Source organism: Ranitomeya variabilis, chromosome 6 (genome assembly GCF_051348905.1).
Source record: "Ranitomeya variabilis isolate aRanVar5 chromosome 6, aRanVar5.hap1, whole genome shotgun sequence".
Taxonomy (NCBI): domain Eukaryota; kingdom Metazoa; phylum Chordata; class Amphibia; order Anura; family Dendrobatidae; genus Ranitomeya; species Ranitomeya variabilis.
In genome coordinates this window covers 424,848,840-424,871,785 of record NC_135237.1, presented here as the reverse complement: position 1 = coordinate 424,871,785, position 22,946 = coordinate 424,848,840, and the positions used below count along the sequence as shown (strand labels likewise).

At 45.0% G+C, this 22,946-nt stretch overlaps 1 protein-coding gene across 2 annotated transcripts in view; it reads right to left on the bottom strand.

Moving 5' to 3' along the window:
• The window catches only part of MIB1 (MIB E3 ubiquitin protein ligase 1), a 196,266-nt gene that overhangs the window by 74,405 nt on the left and 98,915 nt on the right, over positions 1–22,946 (bottom strand). For both annotated transcript variants that reach the window (XM_077270343.1, XM_077270342.1), the window contains exons 8-11: positions 14,293–14,437; positions 7,614–7,747; positions 7,245–7,352; positions 3,654–3,851 (exon numbers count right to left, since the gene is read on the bottom strand). In XM_077270343.1, coding sequence (XP_077126458.1) covers positions 3,654–3,851; positions 7,245–7,352; positions 7,614–7,747; positions 14,293–14,437 — 585 coding nt within the window. The remainder of the gene's footprint in view (positions 1–3,653; positions 3,852–7,244; positions 7,353–7,613; positions 7,748–14,292; positions 14,438–22,946) is intronic.

The following is a 22,946-nucleotide window of genomic DNA, read 5'->3' as shown; positions in this document are numbered from 1 at the left end:
AATAAACATGTGTTACTGTAAAAGTCAGAAGGACGGTAAAAGCTAGGATTTACCGGTCAATCTGGACATTCACCGAGGCCGTCGGTAAAAGCTCAAAATGAAAAGTAAAATTGGACTTTTACCGGTGAAGTCTTGGTAAATGTTAACATTTCTCAACAGCGTTGGTAAAAGTCAGATGTATTCCATATAAACGAACGATTTTGGACTTTTACCTGGGTGATTTGGTAAATCTTTACATTTACCAGCATGTGTTGGTAAAAGTAACTTTTTATTACACCCTTCTCAGCTACATTTACCAAGAAGCCGTGGTAAATGTGCACATTTACCAACTGCGCTTGGTTAAAGTCAGATGTTCCATCTTCACACCAGATATTTCTGACTTTTACCAACGCTGTTGAGAAATGTTAACATTTACCAAGACTTCACCAGTAAAAGTCCAATTTTACTTTTCATTTTGAGCTTTTACCGCCGGCCTCGGTAAAAGTCCAGATTGACCGGTAAATCCTAGGTTTTACCGTCCTTCTGACTTTTAAAGTAACATATATATATGACCATGCTATCCTGTTTTTTTCTTATTAAATAAAAAAAAGTAGTCGGCAATCCCTTTAAGGATACATACACACAGACAAATTTGTTGCAGAAATGACTGCATCTGTCCTAAGAGAGATTTCAAAAAATAAAAAATTTCAGACATGCTGAACTAATTCTCGGTCACAAAAAAATTCTTCAATTAATCTGCTGTTTGTGAACATATTTTAAGAATTTCTTAAAGGGAGTGTGACAATCTTTATTTCACCATGAACAATTTATAGATTGTAAGCTTGAGGGGGGCCCCAACTCCTCCAGTTGAACCATGTGTTACTTTGTAATGTCTTTATTACCTGCACGTGTCCCAGCTTACTTGTAAAGTGCTGCAGAATATGTTGGTGCTATAAAAATAACATTATTATTGATTAAGTAATTATTTATTTTAAAAACAATTTAAAATGTCGTGTTTCAAGATTTATTCATTCATTTTTTTTCTGCAGCCGTTGGGCGCTATCCTTTTTATTTGCTGGGGTATATTTGTCGGAGCAAATCCAGCGACCCTTGGGCATTAGAGACTGCGCTTGGTGTCCGAGGAACATCTCCTATACTGTGTCTGCCTTAGCTATACTGGGCACGTCACTTGGGCTGTCCAGCTCACAGCGGTGGGGGAGCCAGGTGCAATTGTACGGTAGCACCGAGCTGTGCTCTGAGCGACAGTTTCCCCCTGTCACCGCTCACGCAGTGTTCAGGAGACTGGTGATACAAAGTCAGGGCAGTGGGTGAGCCCAGATCGCAGCCTGACATTGTATGACCAATTCCAGGCAACCAAGCTGTTCTCACCACTGCAAGAAATTACTGTCGCAGTCCTGCTCTCGCCGCTTTGGGCAGGAGTGCAGAGGTGACCTATTCCAGGGGTGAGAACAGCTCGGTAGCCTGGTAATATTACTGCAATGCCAGGCTGCCCAAACCAGTCCTCACTACCGCCATCACGGTAGTGTTCAGAGCTCTGCAGTGTAATCATCACGCTAGTGGACTCTGAGCACTGACCGAGTCAGGGTAAAGCTTCATTCAGATGGCTGTGATGCATGGACGGCTAAATGAGGCTTCACTGCTGCATCTGAACCCATGTATCTAAACCCATCATGCGTGATGCAGTCTGCTAAGCTGTGTATTTAGTCCACCTTGTATGATGCAGTCCACTGAGCCGTGTATCTAAGCTCACCATGCATGACAGTCTTCTGAGCTGTGAATTTAAGCCAACCATGTGTGATTCAGTCAGCTGAGCGGTGTATCCAAGCCCAATATGTTTGATACAGTCTGCTGTGCTATGTATCTAATCCCATCATGTTTTATACCTTCCATGTATCTAACCCTTAACCTGTGCTGAACAGTAAGCAGTGCAGCACCAACTAACAATCAGGCCGCCAGCCTACCTCAATGACGAGGTCCACATGTTGGTATCACTTTGCACTGACCAGCAAAATGTCTCTGCCCTTTGATCCTAAACTTCACCCTGTCTTATCCTTTAGCAGACCCCCAGAAGGGAGGAACAATGTCACACTCGTGAGCAGACCCCGGCCACTTTTACTGAAGGCGTAATGTGAACCAACTGTATGCTAGGTTTGTATGGCAAGTTTCAGCAGCTGCTCCCCCTAGTGTTTAAAAGTGGGAAATAACACTAATTACCATATACCGTATTTTTCGGACTATAAGACGCACCTGATTATAAGACGCAGACCCAAATTTGGTGAAGAAAAAGAGAAAAAAATAATTTCTTATGTTAAATGGGGGTCTGTCTTATAATGCCAGTGTCCGTCTTACAAATCATATGTCCCTCATCCTGGTAACTATATAACCCCCATCCTTGTGCTGGCACATGCATGCCCCCTGTGCTGCTGGCAGACACATGCCCCCCCCTGTGCTGCTGGCAGACACATGCCCCCCCCTGTGCTGCTGGCAGGCACATGCCCCCCCTGTACTGCTGGCAGGCACATGCCCCCCCCGTACTGCTGGCAGGCACATGCCCCCCCCCGTGCTGCTGGCAGGCACATGCCCCCCCGTGCTGCTGGCAGACACATGCCCCCCCCGTGCTGCTGGCAGACACATGCCCCCCCCTGTGCTGCTGGCAGACACATGCCCCCCCCCCCGCCCGTGCTGCTGGCAGGCATATGCCCCCCCTGCCTGTGCTGCTGGCAGGCATATGCCCCCCCCCCCCCCCTGCCTGTGCTGCTGGCAGGCATATGCCCCCCGGTGCTGCTGGCAGGCACATGATAAAATAACACTTAACTCACCTTTCCCTGATGGCTCCGTGCTCACAGCTCCTCGGTTGCGCTTCCTGTTTCCCAGGCATCAGATCATGTGACCTGGGCACACAGTGATGTCATCACTGTGCTGTGCTGATCACATGATCGGATGTCAGCACACACACAGGAAGCAACCGAGGAGCTGTGAGCACGGAGCCATCAGGGAAAGGTGAGTTAAGTGTTTGTTATTTTATCATGTGCCTGCCAGCTGCAGGCGGGGCATATAAGAGTGACCGGGGGCCATATCCATGATGGGAGTGGGGGGAGATGCAGGCACATGTAATATTCGCTGCTCCCCTGTGAATCAACTCGGCACAGGTTCAGCACCGAGGTGATGGACAGCAGGTGCAGTGAATATTACATGAGGCTAATGAGCGGGAGCACAGAACCTCCTGCTGTCTCAGCAGCCTGCAGGCAGCCCACCCCAGCCCCCTAACACCACTCCAGAGCCGCCCCCCCTCCTCTACAGCACAGCACACAGATTCGGATTATAAGACGCACCCCCCACTTTCCCCCAAAATTTTGAAGAACAAAAAGTCTTACAGTCCGAAAAATACAGCATTTCATATTGTATACCATTAAAAAAAAAAAAAAAATTTTTTCCGCAGAGCTTTCTGTTGCAATTTTCTTAAAACTTTTTTACAAACAAGATTTCTAAAACTGTTTTGTAGCAGTTCTAAACGGCGCGTGGTAGATGAAATTGTTTCAGATGTTGGAAATGACAAAAACAATTATTTGGGTAATAAAATCCTGAAATTCTGCAAATGTCAAATATTTGTTATTTGTAAAATTACTGGTATAATGTGCCAAGAAACAATTTACCTGTAGGCTTGGATGGCAACCAAAATCCAGAAGCGTTTTTACGACCTGTAAGTGGCCTTTATTCACAGCAATATGCAGCGGTGTCTGTCTGCGCTTATTCCGAGCGTTTAAATCTGCACCTCCTCTATGTAACACCTCAATCACAGCACCTTCATCACCAAAGGCTGCATGATGGACTGCCCGGTCGCCATCTTTATCCTAAAAAAAAAAAAAAAAAAAAAAAATCAATATCATGTCAGTACACAAGTTCCCGTCCAGGACACAATTATATGAAAGAAGCTTCTCTGTGTTGGTTGCGGCATTTTATCATTTACCACTCGCTTTGTATGGGGAAATCTAGAATCCCCTAGCCAAAAAATTACTTGCCACCGCCTATGGTTTAAGGTTACAACTAATCTGATGTCACTAGGAAATACCAGTTATTGTTATTTATTTTTATTTTTTTACAGTACGCATTTTCTCAATACAAGTGTCCTCTTGCCATAACACGGGGCTTCCAAACTACACTGCTCAGCTGTCTTGCTATCATAAAATAGATAGTAACTTGCCGATCGGTGGAGGTTTGACTGTTGGGATCCCAAGCAATCCCCAGGACAGGAATGAAGTGGTAGTCGGACATGAGCACCACCACATCATTCATTCTCTGAGTGCGAAGATAGAATACAGCACTCAGCTTTTTACAGCACTCCCATAGAGAATGAATGGAATGGGTCCGTTCTAAGCATTGACAGAGGCCCAACATTCGGACCCCCAACAGTCGGACCCCCATCAATCAGAAAGTTATTAACGGTCTTATAAATGGGTGATAACTAGAGACGAGCGAACGTGCTCGGATAAGGTGTTATCTGAGCATGCTCAGGTGTTATCAGAGTATCTTTGGCTTGGGCGAATAATATTTTCGGGTCCCCACGGCTGTTAGACAGGCGCCACACATGCAGGGATTGCCTGTTTGTTAGCTGTAATACGTACTAAGATTGCCTAACAGCTGCAGGGCCTAGAACATATTATTCAAGCACGCCCAAGATACTTGAATAACACCCGAGCATGCTCAGATAGCACGTTAGCCGAGCACGTTCGCTCATCACTAGTGATAACATTTAAAGATGGGAATAACCCTTTAGAGGGGTCGTCACCCCAAAAATTCATTATCCACAAGACTGACAGAGGCAGTCAAGTGCTGAAAGTGCATTCTATTCTGCAGGCAGCATTATTAAAACCATTGGGATGGGCTCAAATTGTTGTAATATCGTTTTAAACGTGAAGAATTAACCCCTTAATTTTCATTTTTGCTTTTTCCTTTTCTTCCAAGAGTCGATAACATTTAGTTTCCTAAAAAACTAGGAAAGGATGAGTGTTCAGGAGTGCACGAATACAGCGATACCAAACATATGTCATTTCATTATTACTTTGACTTTACCAGCTTAAAAAAAATCTGAGCCTGCAAAAAAATAACTAAAAATCATCTTATGTCGCCATTTTCCCAAATCCGCAATTTTTTTTCCTCTGTTGGTGGAGCTGTATGAGGGTCTGGTTTTGGCACACCAAAGCTGTCGTTTTTATTGGTACCATTTCAGAGTACATTGCTTAGTATTGCACTTCTGGGGAAGTGATGGCATCCAAATCATGGGAATTCTGTTTAGATTCTTTTTTTCTTTATGGGTAAAAACATTTTAGATCTTGATATGTTAGACTTTTACAGGTATAGCAATAATGAACAGGCATACTTATGTTTTTTTATTTTTAAAAACTTTTTAGAATCAGCTTTCCATTCATTTTTTGTTGTCCCTGGACCTGAACCTGGGGTTCTTTATTCACTTTTTCTATATACAGCAATATGTCATTGCAAATAACGATCTCTCCTGTAGTAACCCATTGGATGATTGTGGTCTGGAAGATGGGACGATGGCTGTCGGTACAAATGTGCCACCAGCATTATGCCACTTACAGGCTTGTGCAGAGGACCGTATGAGTGTGAGCCGACCAAACACCGGATTGCAATAGGACCAGTGTAATTCTATGGGACCGTGCACATGTCTGATCTTTTTTCTCCCCGGACAGAATCGGTCAAAAGAAAAAAAAAAAATAGCAGCATGCCTGAGTTGAAACAGATTATTGTATCACACTTGGCCATGCAAGTCAATGTCCATGGAAAACACAGAACTGCACTTGGATGCTATCTGAATGCAGTCCAATTTTCATGGACTGACAGAATATAGTGAAGATGGAAACACCTTGATCAGCATAATCAGCCTGATTCTCTCAGATGTGAGAAAATACTGTCATGTGACCCTAGCCTAAAGGTACCGTCACACTAGGCGATATCGCCAGCGATCCGTGACGTTGCAGCGACCTGGATAGCGATATCGCTGTATTTGACACGCAGCAGCGATCTGGATCCCGCTGTGAAATTGCTGGTCGCTGCTAGAAGGTCTGCACTTTATTTGGTCGCTAGGTCGCCGTGTATCGCCGTGTTTGACAGCAAAAGCAAGGATACCAGCGATATTTTACACTGGTAACCAGGGTAAACATCGGGTTACTAAGCGCAGGGCCGCGCTTAGTAACCCGATGTTTACCCTGGTTACCAGCGTAAAAGTTAAAAAAACAAACAGCACATACTCACCAGCGCGTCCCCCAGCCTCTGCTTCCTGACACTGACTGAGCGCCGGCCCTAAGCTGAAAGTGAAAGCACAGCGGTGACGTCACCGCTGTGCTGTTAGGGCCGGAGCTCAGTCAGTGTCAGGAAGCAGAGGCTGGGGGACGCGCTGGTGAGTATGTGCTGTTTGTTTTTTTAACTTTTACGCTGGTAACCAGGGTAAACATCGGGTTACTAAGCGCGGCCCTGCGCTTAGCAACCCGATGTTTACCCTGGTTACCCGGGGACTTCGGCATCGTTGGTCGCTGGAGAGCGGTCTGTGTGACAGCTCTCCAGCGACCAAACAGCGACGCTGCAGCGATCGGCATCGCTGTCGCTATCGCTGCAGCGTCGCTTAATGTGACGGTACCTTAAGGGTATGTGCACACGTTGTGGATTCCATAGCGGATTTTTCAGCCTGGATTCCCTGCGGGTTTTCTGCGGATTTTGTGCAGATTCTGTGCGGAATTCGCCTGCGGTTTTACACCCGTGGATTCCTATTATGGAATAAGTGTGGAATCTGCACAAAGAATTGACATGCTGCGGAAAATAAACCGCTGCATTTCTGCGTGGAATTTTCCTCAGCATGTGCACTGCGGATTTGGTTTTCCTTAGGTTTACATGGTACTGTACAATGCATGAAAAACTGCTGCGGATCCGCAACATGTGATCATACCCTAAAAGTTGCCTTCAGAGACTGACAGCAGCATTTCCAAACAGTGGTGATCAGAGCTAGCTTTAATGTCATCTGTATTACACAGTCAGCATCTGACCTGCATGTAACAGCCTCTGCTCCATACACACACCCCTATTACATGCTGAGGAGGGAAGGTGTTATACATAACTTGTCATTTATAAACACTGTATCACCAACCACCATCCTACAAAAAATCTGATTTTTACTTTTAGGAATTGTATTTCAAGATCAGATTAATAACAAAACTGTTCTGATGCATTACCTCAGCTTCCACATCTACACTGTGCTTCAGGAGTAGCTTCAAAATGTCCACATGTCCATTCTGACTGGCGGCTTGCATAGCTGTGTGTCCAGCACACTGTCCATTCACCTAAACATAAGAATTAAATCGTTACATTCTCATCACTGACAGAAATATCTAACCAAGATGTTGGCTACTGTAATGTACTACAATGTCAACATGAAGCATTCTACAGATACAAATCAGATCTATTGTTTTACATAAATGGATGTGATTGCAATAAGCAGCAGCTCACCCTCACCCAGGTTTCACTAGCATTTAGTATTAAAAAAAATATACATATATGTGGGTCTGTTAGTTCAATAGAACGTCCAGAATGAGCACCCTTACATCAACATCTGGCCTCTTCAGCAAGTCTTCTACTTTAGCAACATCGCCATTTGCAGCCGCTTTCACCAGTTCCTCATTAAGATCTCCAGATTCTTGGGTTTCAAACAGTTTCTTTAAAAGTTGTGACAGTCTCTCTATGGAAACAAAGATTGCCAGAAGTCATAGGTCATCATACTTCTAGGGAACCGGTCGCTAACGATATGCTGCCCCTTTCTGAAGAGAGCAGGAAGTAATGGCAGGCACCCATTTCAGTGGTATACAACTAATGGACTAAAGTTAAATAGTTTCAGCGACAATTACTCGTTAATCCTTAAAGGGGTATTCCCATCTCCAAGATCCTATCACGATACGTAGTAAGTATTATAATAATATTAACAAAATACCTCCAATTAGAAATGTAGCATAGTTTTTCCAATTCGCTTTCTCTCCTTTCTCATGTACAGGCATTGCAGGATCTTGGGTATCCATGGTTACGACCACTAGCTAACTGTCACTATAAGGCCGGCCTCACACTAGCGAGTTTTACGGACGTATGAGCGCATAAACTACGTCCGTAAAACTCGCAAAATAAACGGCACAATTATTCTCAATGGGGCTGCTCCTATTAGCCGTATATTACGGTTCAGTATTATACGGCTTTCTACGGCCGTACAAAATCGCAGCATGCTGCGTTTGTCACCGTATTGCGCAAAAAAATCGCCAATGAAAGTCTATGGGGGCGAGAAAAATACGGATTCCACACTGACCAGCAGTGTGACTTGCGAGAAATACGCAGCGGTGTTAGTGAAAAGTCGGTAATTCAATTGCCGGCTTTTCATTTCTCCTGCACAAACCCGACAGGATATGAGACATGGTTTACATACAGTAAACCATCTCATATCCCCTTTTTTTTTGCATATTCCACACTACTAATGTTAGTAGTGTGTATGTGCAAAATTTCAGTGCTGTAGCTGCTGAAATAAAGGGTTAAATGGCGGAAAAAATTGGCGTGGGCTCCCGCGCAATTTTCTCCGCCAGAATGGTAAAGCCAGTGACCGAGGGCAGATATTAATAGCCAGGAGAGGGTCCATGGTTATTGGCCCCCCCGTGGCTAAAAACATCTGCCCCCAGCCACCCCAGAAAAGGCACATCTGGAAGATGTGCCTATTCTGGCACTTGGCCACTCTCTTCCCACTCCCTGTAGCGGTGGGATATGGGGTAATGAAGGGTTAATGCCACCTTGCTATTGGAAGGTGACATTAAGCCAGATTAATAATGGAGAGGCGTCAATTATGACACCTATCCATTATTAATCCAATTGTTGGAAAGGGTTAAAAAACACGCACACACATGATTTAAAAGTATTTTAATGAAATAAACACAGCGGTTGTTGTAATAATTTATTGTTCTCTCAATCCATCAGGAACACCCTCGCTTGGAAAAATATTAAACGCACAAGATACATACCTTCTGGTGAACCGTCTCGTCCCACGAAGTAATCCATCTGAAGGGGTTAACTAATATTACAGGCAGGAGCCCTGCTAAATGCAGCGGTGCTCCGTGCCTGTAATCCCCGGCGAATGAATGAAATGTAGGTCATTGACCTACATTTCCTTCAGTCGCGGTGAGGCGCCCTCTGGTGGATGTTCTCATGAACTGCAGCCTGGGAACTTTTTCCCACGCTCCAGGTCATATGAGGACATCCACCAGGGGCGCATCACCGCGACTGAAGGAAATGTAGGTCAATGACCTACATTTCATTCATTCGCTGGGGAATTACAAGCACGGAGCACAGCTGCATTTAGCAGGGCTCCTGCCTGTAATATTAGTTAACCCCTTCAGATGGATTACTTCGTGGGACGAGACGGTTCACCAGAAGGTATGTATCTTGTGCGTTTATTATTTTTCCAAGCGAGGGTGTTCCTGATGGATTGAGAGAACAATAAATTATTACAACAACCGCTGTGTTTATTTCATTAAAATACTTTTAAATCATGTGTGTGTGTGCTTTTTAACCCTTTCGTACTATTGGATTAATAATGGATAGGTGACATAATTGACGCCTCTCCATTATTAATCTGGCTTAATGTCACCTTCCAATAGCAAGGTGACATTAACCCTTCATTACCCCATATCCCACCGCTACACGGGAGTGGGAAGAGAGTGGCCAAGTGCCAGAATAGGCACATCTTCCAGATGTGCCTTTTCTGGGGTGGCTGGGGGCAGATGTTTTTAGCCACGGGGGGGGGGCAATAACCATGGACCCTCTCCTGGCTATTAATATCTGCCCTCGGTCACTGGCTTTACCATTCTGGCGGAGAAAATTGCGCGGGAGCCCACGCCAATTTTTTCCGCCATTTAACCCTTTATTTCAGCAGCTACAGCGCAGAAATTTTGCACATACACACTACTAACATTAGTAGTGTGGAATATGCAAAAAAAAAGGGGATATGAGATGGTTTACTGTATGTAAACCATGTCTCATATCCTGTCGGGTTTGTGCAGGAGAAATGAGAAGCCGGCAATTGAATTACCGGCTTTTAACACATATCGCGCTGAATGAAATCTAAATACAGAATATATATATATATATATGTGTCTCAATGACATATATATATATATATATATATATATATATATATATATATATATATATATATACATATACATACTGTATATATGTTTTCCCTAACATTTGAGCACATAAATCCATTAGATGTCGGTTTTGCAAGCCTGCGCGAAAATCTCGCAGTACGGATGCCATACGGATTACATACGGAGGATGCCATGCGCAAAATACGCTGACACACCCTGACTACGGATCAATATTTTGGGAACATTTCTCCGTATTACGGCCGTAGTACGGACGTATAATACGTGGCGTATTGTCTTACGCCCAGTGTGAGGCCGGCCTAACAGTGGTCGTAACCATGGATACCTAAGGTCCTGCAACGCCTGCACATGAGAAAAAGACACATAGTGAATCAGAAAAACTATACACTTCTAATTGGAGGTATTTGTTAATATCATTATACCCACTACATATTGGGATAGTATCTTGGAGATGGGAATACCCCTTTAAGTCTTTACAAGTCCCGATTATCCACAAGCTGCTACTGACTGCTAACAACTGTCAATCTGCAGCAGGTGGGTGTGCAGCAGCAGCTCATGTATATTTCTGACTCTTGTTTGGTAGTGACTGCAGGGGTTCTCCAAAACTACTTAGTCTTTCTAACAATTTTTTTTTTAAATGATGCATAAATCAGTAGTACAAGCATATATAATAAGCTTTGTCATAGAAATTAGATAAATATGCCACTTTCTCTACTTATGAGCCACTTCTCAGCAAAAATTTAACTTCGTCAAAACAAGGCTGACCTCCAGCTTACTGAGCTGTAAGAGAGCAGCTACCTACTTAAAGGGAACCTGTCACCACGTTTTTGGAAGATGGGATAAAAATAGCGTTAAATAGGGGCAGAGGTGGGCGTTACATTAGTGTGTTTGTTATGCGTTTATTACCCACCTAAGTTGCCGAAATACCTTTGCAAAGTCTCCGTTTTCGCCTGTCAATCAGGCTGGTCTGGTCAAAAGGGTGTGTTGTCTTCCCCCAGATTTTGCGTAGTTTTCCGTTGGTGGCGTAGTGGTGTGCGCATGCCCAAGATCCCGAATCCTCTGCCAGGGGATTTAAAAGAGCGCGCTGTTCGTTATTTCATTGGTGATCGGTGGGCGCGGCCATCTTCCTTTGGCCGCGCGTGCGCAGAAGCGGCGCTCTGCTGGCCGCGGCTTCAGGAAAATGGCCGCTGCGATATCTATCTGCGCACGCGCGGCATCCTGCGGCCATTTTCCTGAAGCCGCGGCCAGCAGAGCGCCGCTTCTGCGCACGCGCGGCCAAAGGAAGATGGCCGCGCCCACCGATCACCAATGAAATAACGAACAGCGCGATCTTTTAAATCCCCTGGCAGAGGATTCGGGACCTTGGGCATGCGCACACCACTACGCCACCAACGGAAAACTACGCAAAATCTGGGGGAAGACAACACACCCTTTTGACCAGACCAGCCTGATTGACAGGCGAAAACGGAGACTTTGCAAAGGTATTTCGGCAACTTAGGTGGGTAATAAACGCATAACAAACACACTAATGTAACGCCCACCTCTGCCCCTATTTAACGCTATTTTTATCCCATCTTCCAAAAACGTGGTGACAGGTTCCCTTTAAGTTTATGTAAAAGGGATGGGAAGGAAGAGCGATGCAGAAACACAGGCAGTTCATGCTGCAGCTTTCTAGTAGTGTTTTACCTCTCCCCAAAGTGTTGGATGCACAGCTACAGTGTACAGTATGGCTATATGATGTCCTTCATGCCGACGCTTATGAACATGCGACACATAGATAGGACAGCAGGAATATCGCATGTCTGTGTGTTATGTGTATGGGAAACATTGTTGCAGCTAATCTGTACCCAATAGTTTACATATAACTGACAATTCGTAAAACTGACCTGACCTGGCAATATGATTCTACAGGTCAAAACGATTACACTGGTACCACACTATAAAGTTATTTTAAATGGTAAAAAGAAAAATTGTTTTATATTGCAATTTTCTGACACCTGTAACATTTTCATTCTTTTGTTGCGAAATGAATTACTTATTACATGGTGAGATTACATTTTTATTCATACCATTTTGGGGTACATATGATGCTTTGATTGCTTCTTAAAACGGTTGTCCACTACGTTATCATTGATGACCTGTTCTCAGAATAGGTCATCAATGTCTGGTTGGCCGGGGTCGACAACTGGCACCCGAGCAATCAGCTGTTCTCTGTATCAGTGGCAACGGCTGCAAATGCTCAACTGTGGAGCTCCTCCGTTTTCTGATAGTGGCCGCGGCAGGGTACTAAACATCTAGCTCCTAATCAAATCAATGATTCGACCCATGCCAATGAAGCCCTAGTGCCTGCTATGGTGGAACACAGACGAGGTCCCCTGTGCCTGTCATGGCGGAACACCTGTGGGACCCCAATGCGTGCCATGGTAGAACACGTGTGAGGCCCCAGTGCCTGTCATGGCGGAACACCTGTGGGACCCCAATGCATGCCATGGTAGAACACGTGTGAGGCCCCAGTGCCTGTCATGGCGGAACACCTGTGGGACCCCAATGCGTGCCATGGTAGAACACGTGTGAGGCCCCAGTGCCTGTCATGGCGGAACACCTGTGGGACCCCAATGCATGCCATGGTAGAACACGTGTGAGGCCCCAGTGCCTGTCATGGCGGAACACCTGTGGGACCCCAATGCGTGCCATGGTAGAACACGTGTGAGGCCCCAGTGCCTGTCATGGCGGAACACCTGTGGGACCCCAATGCGTGCCATGGTAGAACACGTGTGAGGCCCCAGTGCCTGTCATGGCGGAACACCTGTGGGACCCCAATGCATGCCATGGGAGAACACAAGTGAGGCCCCAGTGCCTGTCATGGCGGAACAACTGTGGGACCCCAATGCATGCCATGGGAGAACACAAGTGAGGCCCCAGTGCCTGTCATGGCGGAACACCAGTGGGACCCCAATGCATGCCATGGTAGAACACGTGTGAGGCCCCAGTGCCTGTCATGGCGGAACACCAGTGGGACCCCAATGCATGCCATGGTAGAACACAAGTGAGGCCCCAGTGCCTGTCATGGTAGAACACGTGTGAGGCCCCAGTACCTGCCATGGTAGAACACATGTGGGGCCCCAGTGATTTTTCTCTATATACTGCAGCACTGTTGAATTGCAGTAGATAGAGCAAGTAATCAGACAATCGTAGCTTTAAATACTTCAAGGGTACTAAAAAACAAAGAATTTAGAAAACATAGAAAACATAGTATGGCAACCTATTGTTAGAATGCAATCAAGCATGCATCAGCACACTCCTCCGCCCTCACGCCAGGACATTTAATGCACCAGATTATCCAATGTCAGAATAGGGATAAATTCAGTAAAGATATAATAATGATCTGTGAATATTAGATACACGAGAGATTTCAGATAAGAACTAAAGTGTCTCTAATGCTAAACATGCATACAAGAAAATAGTGGAGAAATCTGACATATTAGGGCTAGCTGTGTATGAGAGCAGCCTCATGGTCTCTTGGAGTCTACCTGTGGCAGACACAAACCAGGGAGTTAACATTTTAATAAGTCCAGTCCTTAGTTCCAGAATTGGATAAGCAGGTATCTGCAGGCAGTTAACTCAGTAAGGCTACGTTCACATTTGCGTTGTGCGCCGCAGCGTTGGCGCCGCAGCGCACAACGCAAACAAAAACGCGGCAAAACGCATGCTAAAACGCTGCGTTTTGCGCCGCATGCGTCCTTTTTGGCCGAAAGTTGGACGCAAAAAAAATGCAACTTGATGCGTTTCTTGCGTCCAACGCTTGCGGCCATGCGGCGCAAAACGCAGCACAACGCATGTCCATGCGCCCCCATGTTAAATATAGGGGCGCATGACGCATGCGGCGACGCTGCGGCGCTGACCGCAAATGTGAACGTAGCCTAAATCAGCTGCATATTTATGGGACAGTCAGAAGCCAGCCAAACAAGCATTCAGAAGTTTCAGCCACCTGAAGTATAAGGTTATTCTAGAAAATCATCTGACTTTGAAGAATTGAGACACAGTCACATCCATGAGAAAAGAAAAACATGGTAAATGCTGGAACTACCTCCGGTTGCACTGCTTATTGCTGATCCTACAGATGCCACCTTGGAGACAGCAGTTGGGTTATATGTCCACGATGTTCCACAAACTTCCACTTTCAAGTCACTGTCTGAATAAATCTGCTGCACTCTTCCAACTTTACCCAAAGTCTTGAAAATGCAAAAGCATAAAATGCAATTAAATATCAAGTAAAGAGGAAAAGTAAACTAATCATTCACACAGATTGTTTCACGTAAAAATGTAACTATCCTATCAGTTGAAGTGACTAACTCCAATTTCACATGACATCACCGAACTTGTCAGCAATTTTTTTATTTTTGAAGTACAGGAGCACATAAGGGTGCGTGTCCACTGTCCGGATTGGCGACGCTTTGGACGTAGCGGAAAACCCGCTCCGCCCAAAGCGCCGCCCCCTTCTGTACACGCGGTGATTCCGGATGTGTTCATTGCGCACACCCGGAATCTCCGCACCCCATACATAGGGCCCTGTTACTTACCTTGCGGCGATGGAGCGTTGCAGCAAGGTAATCAGCCATGCTGCATTCTAAAAAGACACGAACCATGTCCTTAGTCGCAGGGCCGACGGATGCGCATTCGCACGAATAGTGGAGACAGCATTTCATAAAATCCCCTCCACTATGCTGTAACATCTGGACGCTGTGGGTTGAACGCTGCAGCTGTACACAGCTTCCAATCCGCAGCTAATCCGGATGTAATCTGGCCTGTGGACACATACCCTAATCATAATATTTCAATGTAAGCAAGAAAAACAACCAAACTTCAGACTGGTGTTTCTATGGCCACGGCTCAGTGTGCCATTATTTACATTAAATACATTTACACATCATACATGTATGAAAATAATACATGAAATACAGGACAATAATCACGGCACATATTTCAGAGCTCGTTAGTCACAACTTGAAATAGCGACCACTTAAAAAGGTGAGCGACCGACCTTACACCACAACAACTTTACAGAGACCCCAGGAAGACTAAAAGGTGAACTAAAGGCTTTTGTTTTGTTTTTATGTTTGTGGGGTTTTCTTTTTAAGCGTATAGGCAGCCTTTAACCCCTACACGACATGCGCCATACTAGTATTGACATACCGTGTCTCTCCCTTTTATGTGGGCTCCGGCACTGAGCCCACATCTTTTCCGGCACGTCAGCTATTTTGAACAGCCGCGTGTGGAACGCGAACCACCAGCGGCTGTTAACCCGTTAAATGCCGCTGTCAAACTCTGACAGCAGTATTTAACGCGCGCTTCCTCCAATTGCGCCTGAAATCCCGCCCATCGGTGACCCCGTCACATGATCACGGGTCACCGATGGGTCAGCCTGACAACCAGAGGTCTCCTGGTTGTCACTACTGGATTGCTATGAGAGCCGTCTCATGGTCGGCGCTCATAGCAAGTCAACAATTCTGCTACATACAGGCGATCTGATCATCACCTGTATGTAGAAGAGCCGATCGGGTTACGGCTGCTTCTAGTCTCCCATGGAGACTATTGAAGCATGCAAAAAGTAAAAAAAAAAAGTTTTTAAAAATATTAAAAAGAAAAATATAAGAGTTCAAATCACCCCCCTTTCGCCCCATTCAAAATAATAATAAAAAAAAAAAACAAAAAAAAAACATGCACATATTTGGTATCGCCGAATTCAGAATCGCCCGATCTATTAATATAAACAAAAAATTAACCCGATTGCTAAACGGCGTAACGAGAAAAAGTCAAAACGCCAGAATTCCATTTTTTGGTTGCCACAACATTGCAATAAAATGCAATGACGGGCGATCAAAAGATTGTATCTGCACCAAAATTTGTCCCGCAAACAAAGAAGCCCTCACATGGCCATATTGATGGAAAAATAAAAAGCTATGGCTCTGGGAAGAAAGGGAGTGAAAAACAAAAACGAAAAAGGGCTCCGTCATGAAGAGGTTAGTATGCATGCTTAGATATTACTGACTTTTTCCTTGCAGTATCCACTGTTTTGGTCACATTCAAAAAGGTTATATATTTTTTTCTGGCCAAGCTCTAATAGTTTTCATAATCCAATATTAACTTTAATAAAACAAAAGGCCCAAATATAAAGGTATGTTAGGCTATGCTCACACTGTATTGACGCTCAAAGGGAAGTGCCATCAAAAAATAGTTTGTGTTTTTTTCAACAATTAAAAAAGTATTAATGTTTTGATTTTTAAAAAAATTTGTTTTAATGAAGTAAACTATGAAAAATAATTTTTAAAAGTTTGTTATTTCCACTTTTGAACACCAGGGGGAGCAGCTGCTGAAATGTGAACTGCTAGCTTGTATTGGGACTGCAGTAAGTGTGGGCGGGGTCTGATCACTGTGACTTCTCCTCTCCGCCCTTACTGGGGGTTTGTAAAAAGATAACAGAGGATGACGTTTAGGCTCACAGTGCGGAGCCATTTTGCTGGCGACTGCCAGTGATACTGACAAGTAGGCTGTCACTGAGGACGTCGGCAGCACGTGTTCTGTTAGTTTGTGCTGCTCCCTGTATTATAAACTGAGGTCAGATACGTGGAGTGTATCATACACTGGGATTATTCACAGCACATAATACACTGCACGTATCTAGAGTCAGAGCTCAGTGTAGTGCATCACATTATGGGATTAGGTACACCGATCTGGGGCGTATTGCGCATGATGAAATTAGATACACCACTTTGGAGCATATCGCGCATGATGGGATTAGATACACCGGTCTGGGTCGTATCGTGCATGATGAAATTAAGATATACAGGTCTTGGGAATATCTTGCATGATGAAATTAGATACACCGCTCTGGGGCGTATAGTGTATGATGGCATTAGATACACCGCTCTGGGGCGTATCGCACATGATGGGATTTGATACACCACTATGGGGCGTATCGTGCATGATGAAATTAAGATATACCGGTTTGGGGTGTATCGTGCATGATGAAATTAGATACACCGGTCTGGGTCATATCGTGCATGATGGCATTAGATACACTGGTCTCGAGCATATCGAGCATGACGGGATTAGATACACCGGTCTGGGGAGTATTGCGCATGATGAAATTAGATATACCTGTCTGGGACGTATCGCGCATGATGGCAATAGAAACACCACTATGGGGCACATCATGCATGACAGGATTAGATACACCGCTATGGGGCGTATCGTGCATGACAGGATTAGATACACTGCTCTGGGCGTATCGCGCATGATGGCATTAGATACACCGCTATGGGGCGTATCGTGCATGACAGGATTAGATACACCGCTCTGGGCGCATCGTGCATGATGGCATTAGATACACCACTATGGGGCGTATCATGCATGATGGCATTAGATACACCGCTATGGGGCGTATCATGCATGATGGCATTAGATACACCGCTATGGGGCGTATCGTGCATGATGGGATTAGATATACCGCTCTGAGGCATATCGCACATGATGGGATTAGATACACCGCTCTGAGGCATATCGCACATGATGGGATTAGATACACCGCTCTGAGGCATATCGCACATGATGGGATTAGATACACCGCTCTGAGGCATATCGCACATGATGAGATTAGATACACCGCTCTGGGGCGTATCGCACATTTTGTTGGGGACTGCCAGTGATACTGATAAGTAGACAGCATCATCGAGGACGACTGGCAGCACCGATTCGGTTAGTGCTGCTTGCTGGGTCATAAGCTAAGGCTAGATACGTGGAGTGAATCACATGCGCGATTAGATACGTTTAGAGTAACACGACAGGATTAGATACAGGGCTCAGTGTAGTCTATCACATGATGGGACTAGATATTCATCTCAGCGGAGCCTATCACACAGGACAGGATTAGATACACAGAATCTAATGTATAGAGCAGGGTCACACATTTCTAAGGGAGTAGTAGTGTAACACGTGACTCTGCTCCATCTACTATACAACTGCTCCCATGGAAGTGGGCGGAGCAGGGCCACGCATTACACCACTGCTGCCACATAAGTGGAGGGAGCAGGGTCACATTACACCACTGCTCCCATAGAAGTGGACGACGTAGGGTCATATATTACACCACTGCTCCCTTAGAAATGTGTGACCCCGCTCCGTCCATTTCTATAGAAGCATTGGTGTAATATGTGTCGGGAGCAGTAATATTGTGGATGGAGCGGGGTCATACATTATGCCACTGCTCCTATAAAAGTGAATAGAGCAAGGTCATATATTACACCACTGCTCCCTTAGAAATGATGTCCCTTTTGACAACAAGCCAAGGTAACGCAGACAGCTGTCAGCTGATATTATCAGGCTGGAAAGGTCCCTGGTTGTTGGACCCTTCGAAACCTAAAAATACCAGCTCACAGCCACCCCAGATGTGGCACATTATGTTAGATGGGCCAATTCAGGCGCTTTGCCGGCTCTACCAGACTGCCCTGGTGCGGTGGCAATCGGGTTAATGGTAGCTGGGGATGATAACAGTAGTTATTTGTCAAAAATCACATCTGGCATCAAGCTCTGGTGTTAGTAATGGAGAGGTGTCTATCACACACCCCCATTACTAATCCAATAATGAAAAAAACAACACAGAAAGAGAAAAAAATAATTATTTGAAAAGACGCTCCCTGACACTTTCCCTGGTTCACAAATTTATTTTTTATTTAAAAAAATAAACCCTATACAGGTCCGCCACAGACCACAAATGAAAATTTGAAAAAAATAAAGAGAGAGAAATAAAGATCAGACACTGTCCCTTGTTCTCCAGACTCCAATTTATTAGAAAACAAAAAATTACTACTCAGGTCTGACGTAATCCATGGCCATAGGCTGTAGCAGCAGTCATTTCAGGTCCCGCTGTGCTCCGCGAGACCCGGCGGCTACGATGAGCAGTGAGGTCAGTAACTGCATCACTCATCAGAGTCGCCTGTATAATGGCCCCACATAGTGCTCCACACAGTATAATGGCCTCACATAGTGACCCTCCAGCCTGGTGTATATGGCCCCCATCTATACAATGCATAGAAAAAGAAAAACACTTGTACTTACCTTCCCTGTGCTCCCATGCAGAGCCGAGTCCAATCCTCTGTGTTCAGAGTACAAAAGCTTGATGATCTCCCTGCTGTGCTCTGTACAGGTCAGCAGTGATTGCAGCCTATACTGTAACTAGCTATTGAACCCGTTCTACGCCCGGGTGGCGAGCATTTATATTGGTATATGGTCTCCATCCAGGTATGTGCTGCTCCCATCTTCCTCTCCCATCCTGTCATGTGCTGCTCCATCCTGCATCCCCATCCTGTCATGTGCTGCTCCATCCTGCGCCCCCATCCTGTCATGTGCTGCTCCCATCCTGCGCCCCCATCCTGTCATGTGCTGCTCCATCCTGCGTACCCATCCTGTCATGTGCTGCTCCATCCTGCGTCCCCATCCTGTCATGTGCTGCTCCATCCTGCGTCCCCATCCTGTCATGTGCTCCCATCCTGCGCCCCCATCTTGTCATGTTAGAAACATTTAAAACTTATTCCACACTGGAACATTCTTGTTAGATCCAAATAGTATCATATTTAAATGCAACATGCAAAAATATAATTACATATAGTGATGATGCCCGAATATGAATTACCACTGCACAAAGAGGAGACCAACAATATACTCCTTGTTATTCAATACATCTGGTATATATATAAACCATTGGATAGGGACTGGAGTAGTCAAAAGAGGAGAGCACAGCCAGAGTTCAACCTAGGGAAAAAAATTTATTTTTAACCCAAGACATAGCATAGGTAGCCTAATGGACAATGGTACTGGCCATAGATGCCCACATATATATTATATAAGCATTAGAATGTTCCCATATAGTGTCCCTAGGGATGCAGGCCACCTGGCAAGTACTCCCCTATATCCTGGAGGTAGCAGGCCGGTCAGGCCATGCAGAGAAATGTCTAGCTTAGTTGCTGTTAATACTTCACCCTACACCGTCTCATAGTCCACTACCGTCCTCATAGTCCTAAGTGCAGAGGTATAGTCCGGGCAAGATTAGGGACCCACGCGTTCCGACACTAACTGTGTCTTTCTCAAGGTGGTAGTGCCTGTGGTGTGCATTTGTGTCAATTTATAAATACCTTTAATTGCGGTTCTGTCTCAGCTGTGAGACGCGGCTTGCAGACAGCAACAAACAATCTGTTGCATTTCGAAAGTTTCCACCCGGCACATTTGAGAAGAGGTATCCCAAAGGGGCAATTCCTCAGAGCAAGAAGGAACTGCACACGCACAGAGGATTTCCGGACTGAGTCTCGACAGTTGACTAATCGGTTCCGTGAACGTGGATACCCCAAGAAAATCATCTCAGGAGCCTTTCAATTTTCAAGAGAAAAGACAAGGGAGGAGGCCCTCCAGCCCAGGGTAAGAACAGAAATGAATAAAATCAATTTGATTACCAAATTTAATAATCAATGGAATGACATCTACCATATACTACAGGCCAATTGGGGAATCCTAAGGAGTGAGCCGAAACTCAGACCATTCATTGGAGACAGACCAAAAATGGTGGCTAGGAGGGCAAGAAATTTAAAAGATCATTTAACGAATAGTCATTTTAGACGCCCCACCACCAAAATAAGAACTGGTAATCTGAATAAGGGCTCCTTTCCCTGTGGAAATTGCTCCATTTGTCCACGGATGATTGCAAGCAGGGGGGTCATGGTCCATAATTTACCTACACAGGTACAGTCGAGGGCGTACTTCAATTGCCGTACGCGGAATTTGATTTACGCCCTGATTTGTGGCTGTGAAAAAGTCTATGTAGGACAGACCACGCAGGAACTCCGACGCCGGACCCAGCAACATTTATCCAATATTGCCACCGCCAGGACGGATAGGTCCAAAGGCAAGGTGATTACATCAGTGGCAAAACATTTCTTGGAAACACATGCGGGGTCAGGAGATTCCCTTAGAGTAATGGGTCTGGAAAAGGTCAATACCAACATCAGAGGGGGGGATCCAGTGGAGGATCTCCTTTGCCGTGAGGCAAGGTGGATCTATGAACTGGATTGCCTAGTACCACAAGGCCTCAATGAGGAGCTGTTGTACTCCGGTTTTTATAAAAAGAAATAGCTATGAGAGTAGAATGCCATATATGAGATAAGATGGGGGGGTTTGCTACATGATATTCATGTACCCTTTTTTTTTTTTTTTTCCTTTTTTCTTCCTCTCTCTTTTTCTTCTTCCCCCTCTATAGTTTCGGCTACGACAATGGAGTGCATAATGGAGAAGGAAAAAGAATCTAGTGGTGTGTCAAAGAACCGACCTGTCCAGAATTCACAACATAATTGACTGTTTGATCTGGGGACTCAAGGTTCCTATGTGTACTCTTAGGACATGTGGGGTCCATCTACATATACATCGGATATATATATATGTATGTGTATGTATATGTATCTATATGTATGGCTCTTTAATCCCAAATGAAGATTTTTACCGTGTCAACTGTACGCATTTTTGGGGGACTATATAGTGGTTTTTTCATCCAGGTCTAATGTTGGATTTCTCTGCCCGACCTTATTTTAGGTGGCACTAAACAATATTGGACAGACTATTATAATACAGCAGGTCCGGAGCAGTCACTAATTCTTGTGCATAATTTATTATTATATAAATGCTCCCGTATAGGGATATTTAGAGTGCATAAGTATATTTCAAATGCTAGAATCCACACTATGTTTAATTAATCAGTGGGTATTTCTCTCCAAATCGGGGGTTGCTCCCACAGTTTTCCGGAGTCCGGATCATGTGAGGGTCAAACTTAAATGAATGTACATAGATGAACCTGCAAGCATATTTTAAAAATGAGCTTTGATTCTAATTAATATTTCATCACTCCGATACCGTGGGCTTTGCTTACATCTCCATGCGTTTTGCGCAGTGATCGTTATTATGTGGGGCGCGACAGCTGTATGGTTTGGCTCGTGGATTGATAGGTGCGGAGTTTGCGCCTTTATAAGTACGCATAGCGTACAATGTGAGTACAAATAATTACTGCGCACGCGCATATGAGGAGAAGGGGAACTCATGCAGAGCGGACCAGGCAGAGCAGTAATGGCACTCTGCGCACGCGCAAGAGTACAATTGACCCGAGAGCTCCACTTCCGGGTTAATCTCGGACATGTTTATTCTTCTGGCCGCAAGCCGCGTCTCACAGCTGAGACAGAACCGCAATTAAAGGTATTTATAAATTGACACAAATGCACACCACAGGCACTACCACCTTGAGAAAGACACAGTTAGTGTCGGAACGCGTGGGTCCCTAATCTTGCCCGGACTATACCTCTGCACTTAGGACTATGAGGACGGTAGTGGACTATGAGACGGTGTAGGGTGAAGTATTAACAGCAACTAAGCTAGACATTTCTCTGCATGGCCTGACCGGCCTGCTACCTCCAGGATATAGGGGAGTACTTGCCAGGTGGCCTGCATCCCTAGGGACACTATATGGGAACATTCTAATGCTTATATAATATATATGTGGGCATCTATGGCCAGTACCATTGTCCATTAGGCTACCTATGCTATGTCTTGGGTTAAAAATAAATTTTTTTCCCTAGGTTGAACTCTGGCTGTGCTCTCCTCTTTTGACTACTCCAGTCCCTATCCAATGGTTTATATATATACCAGATGTAT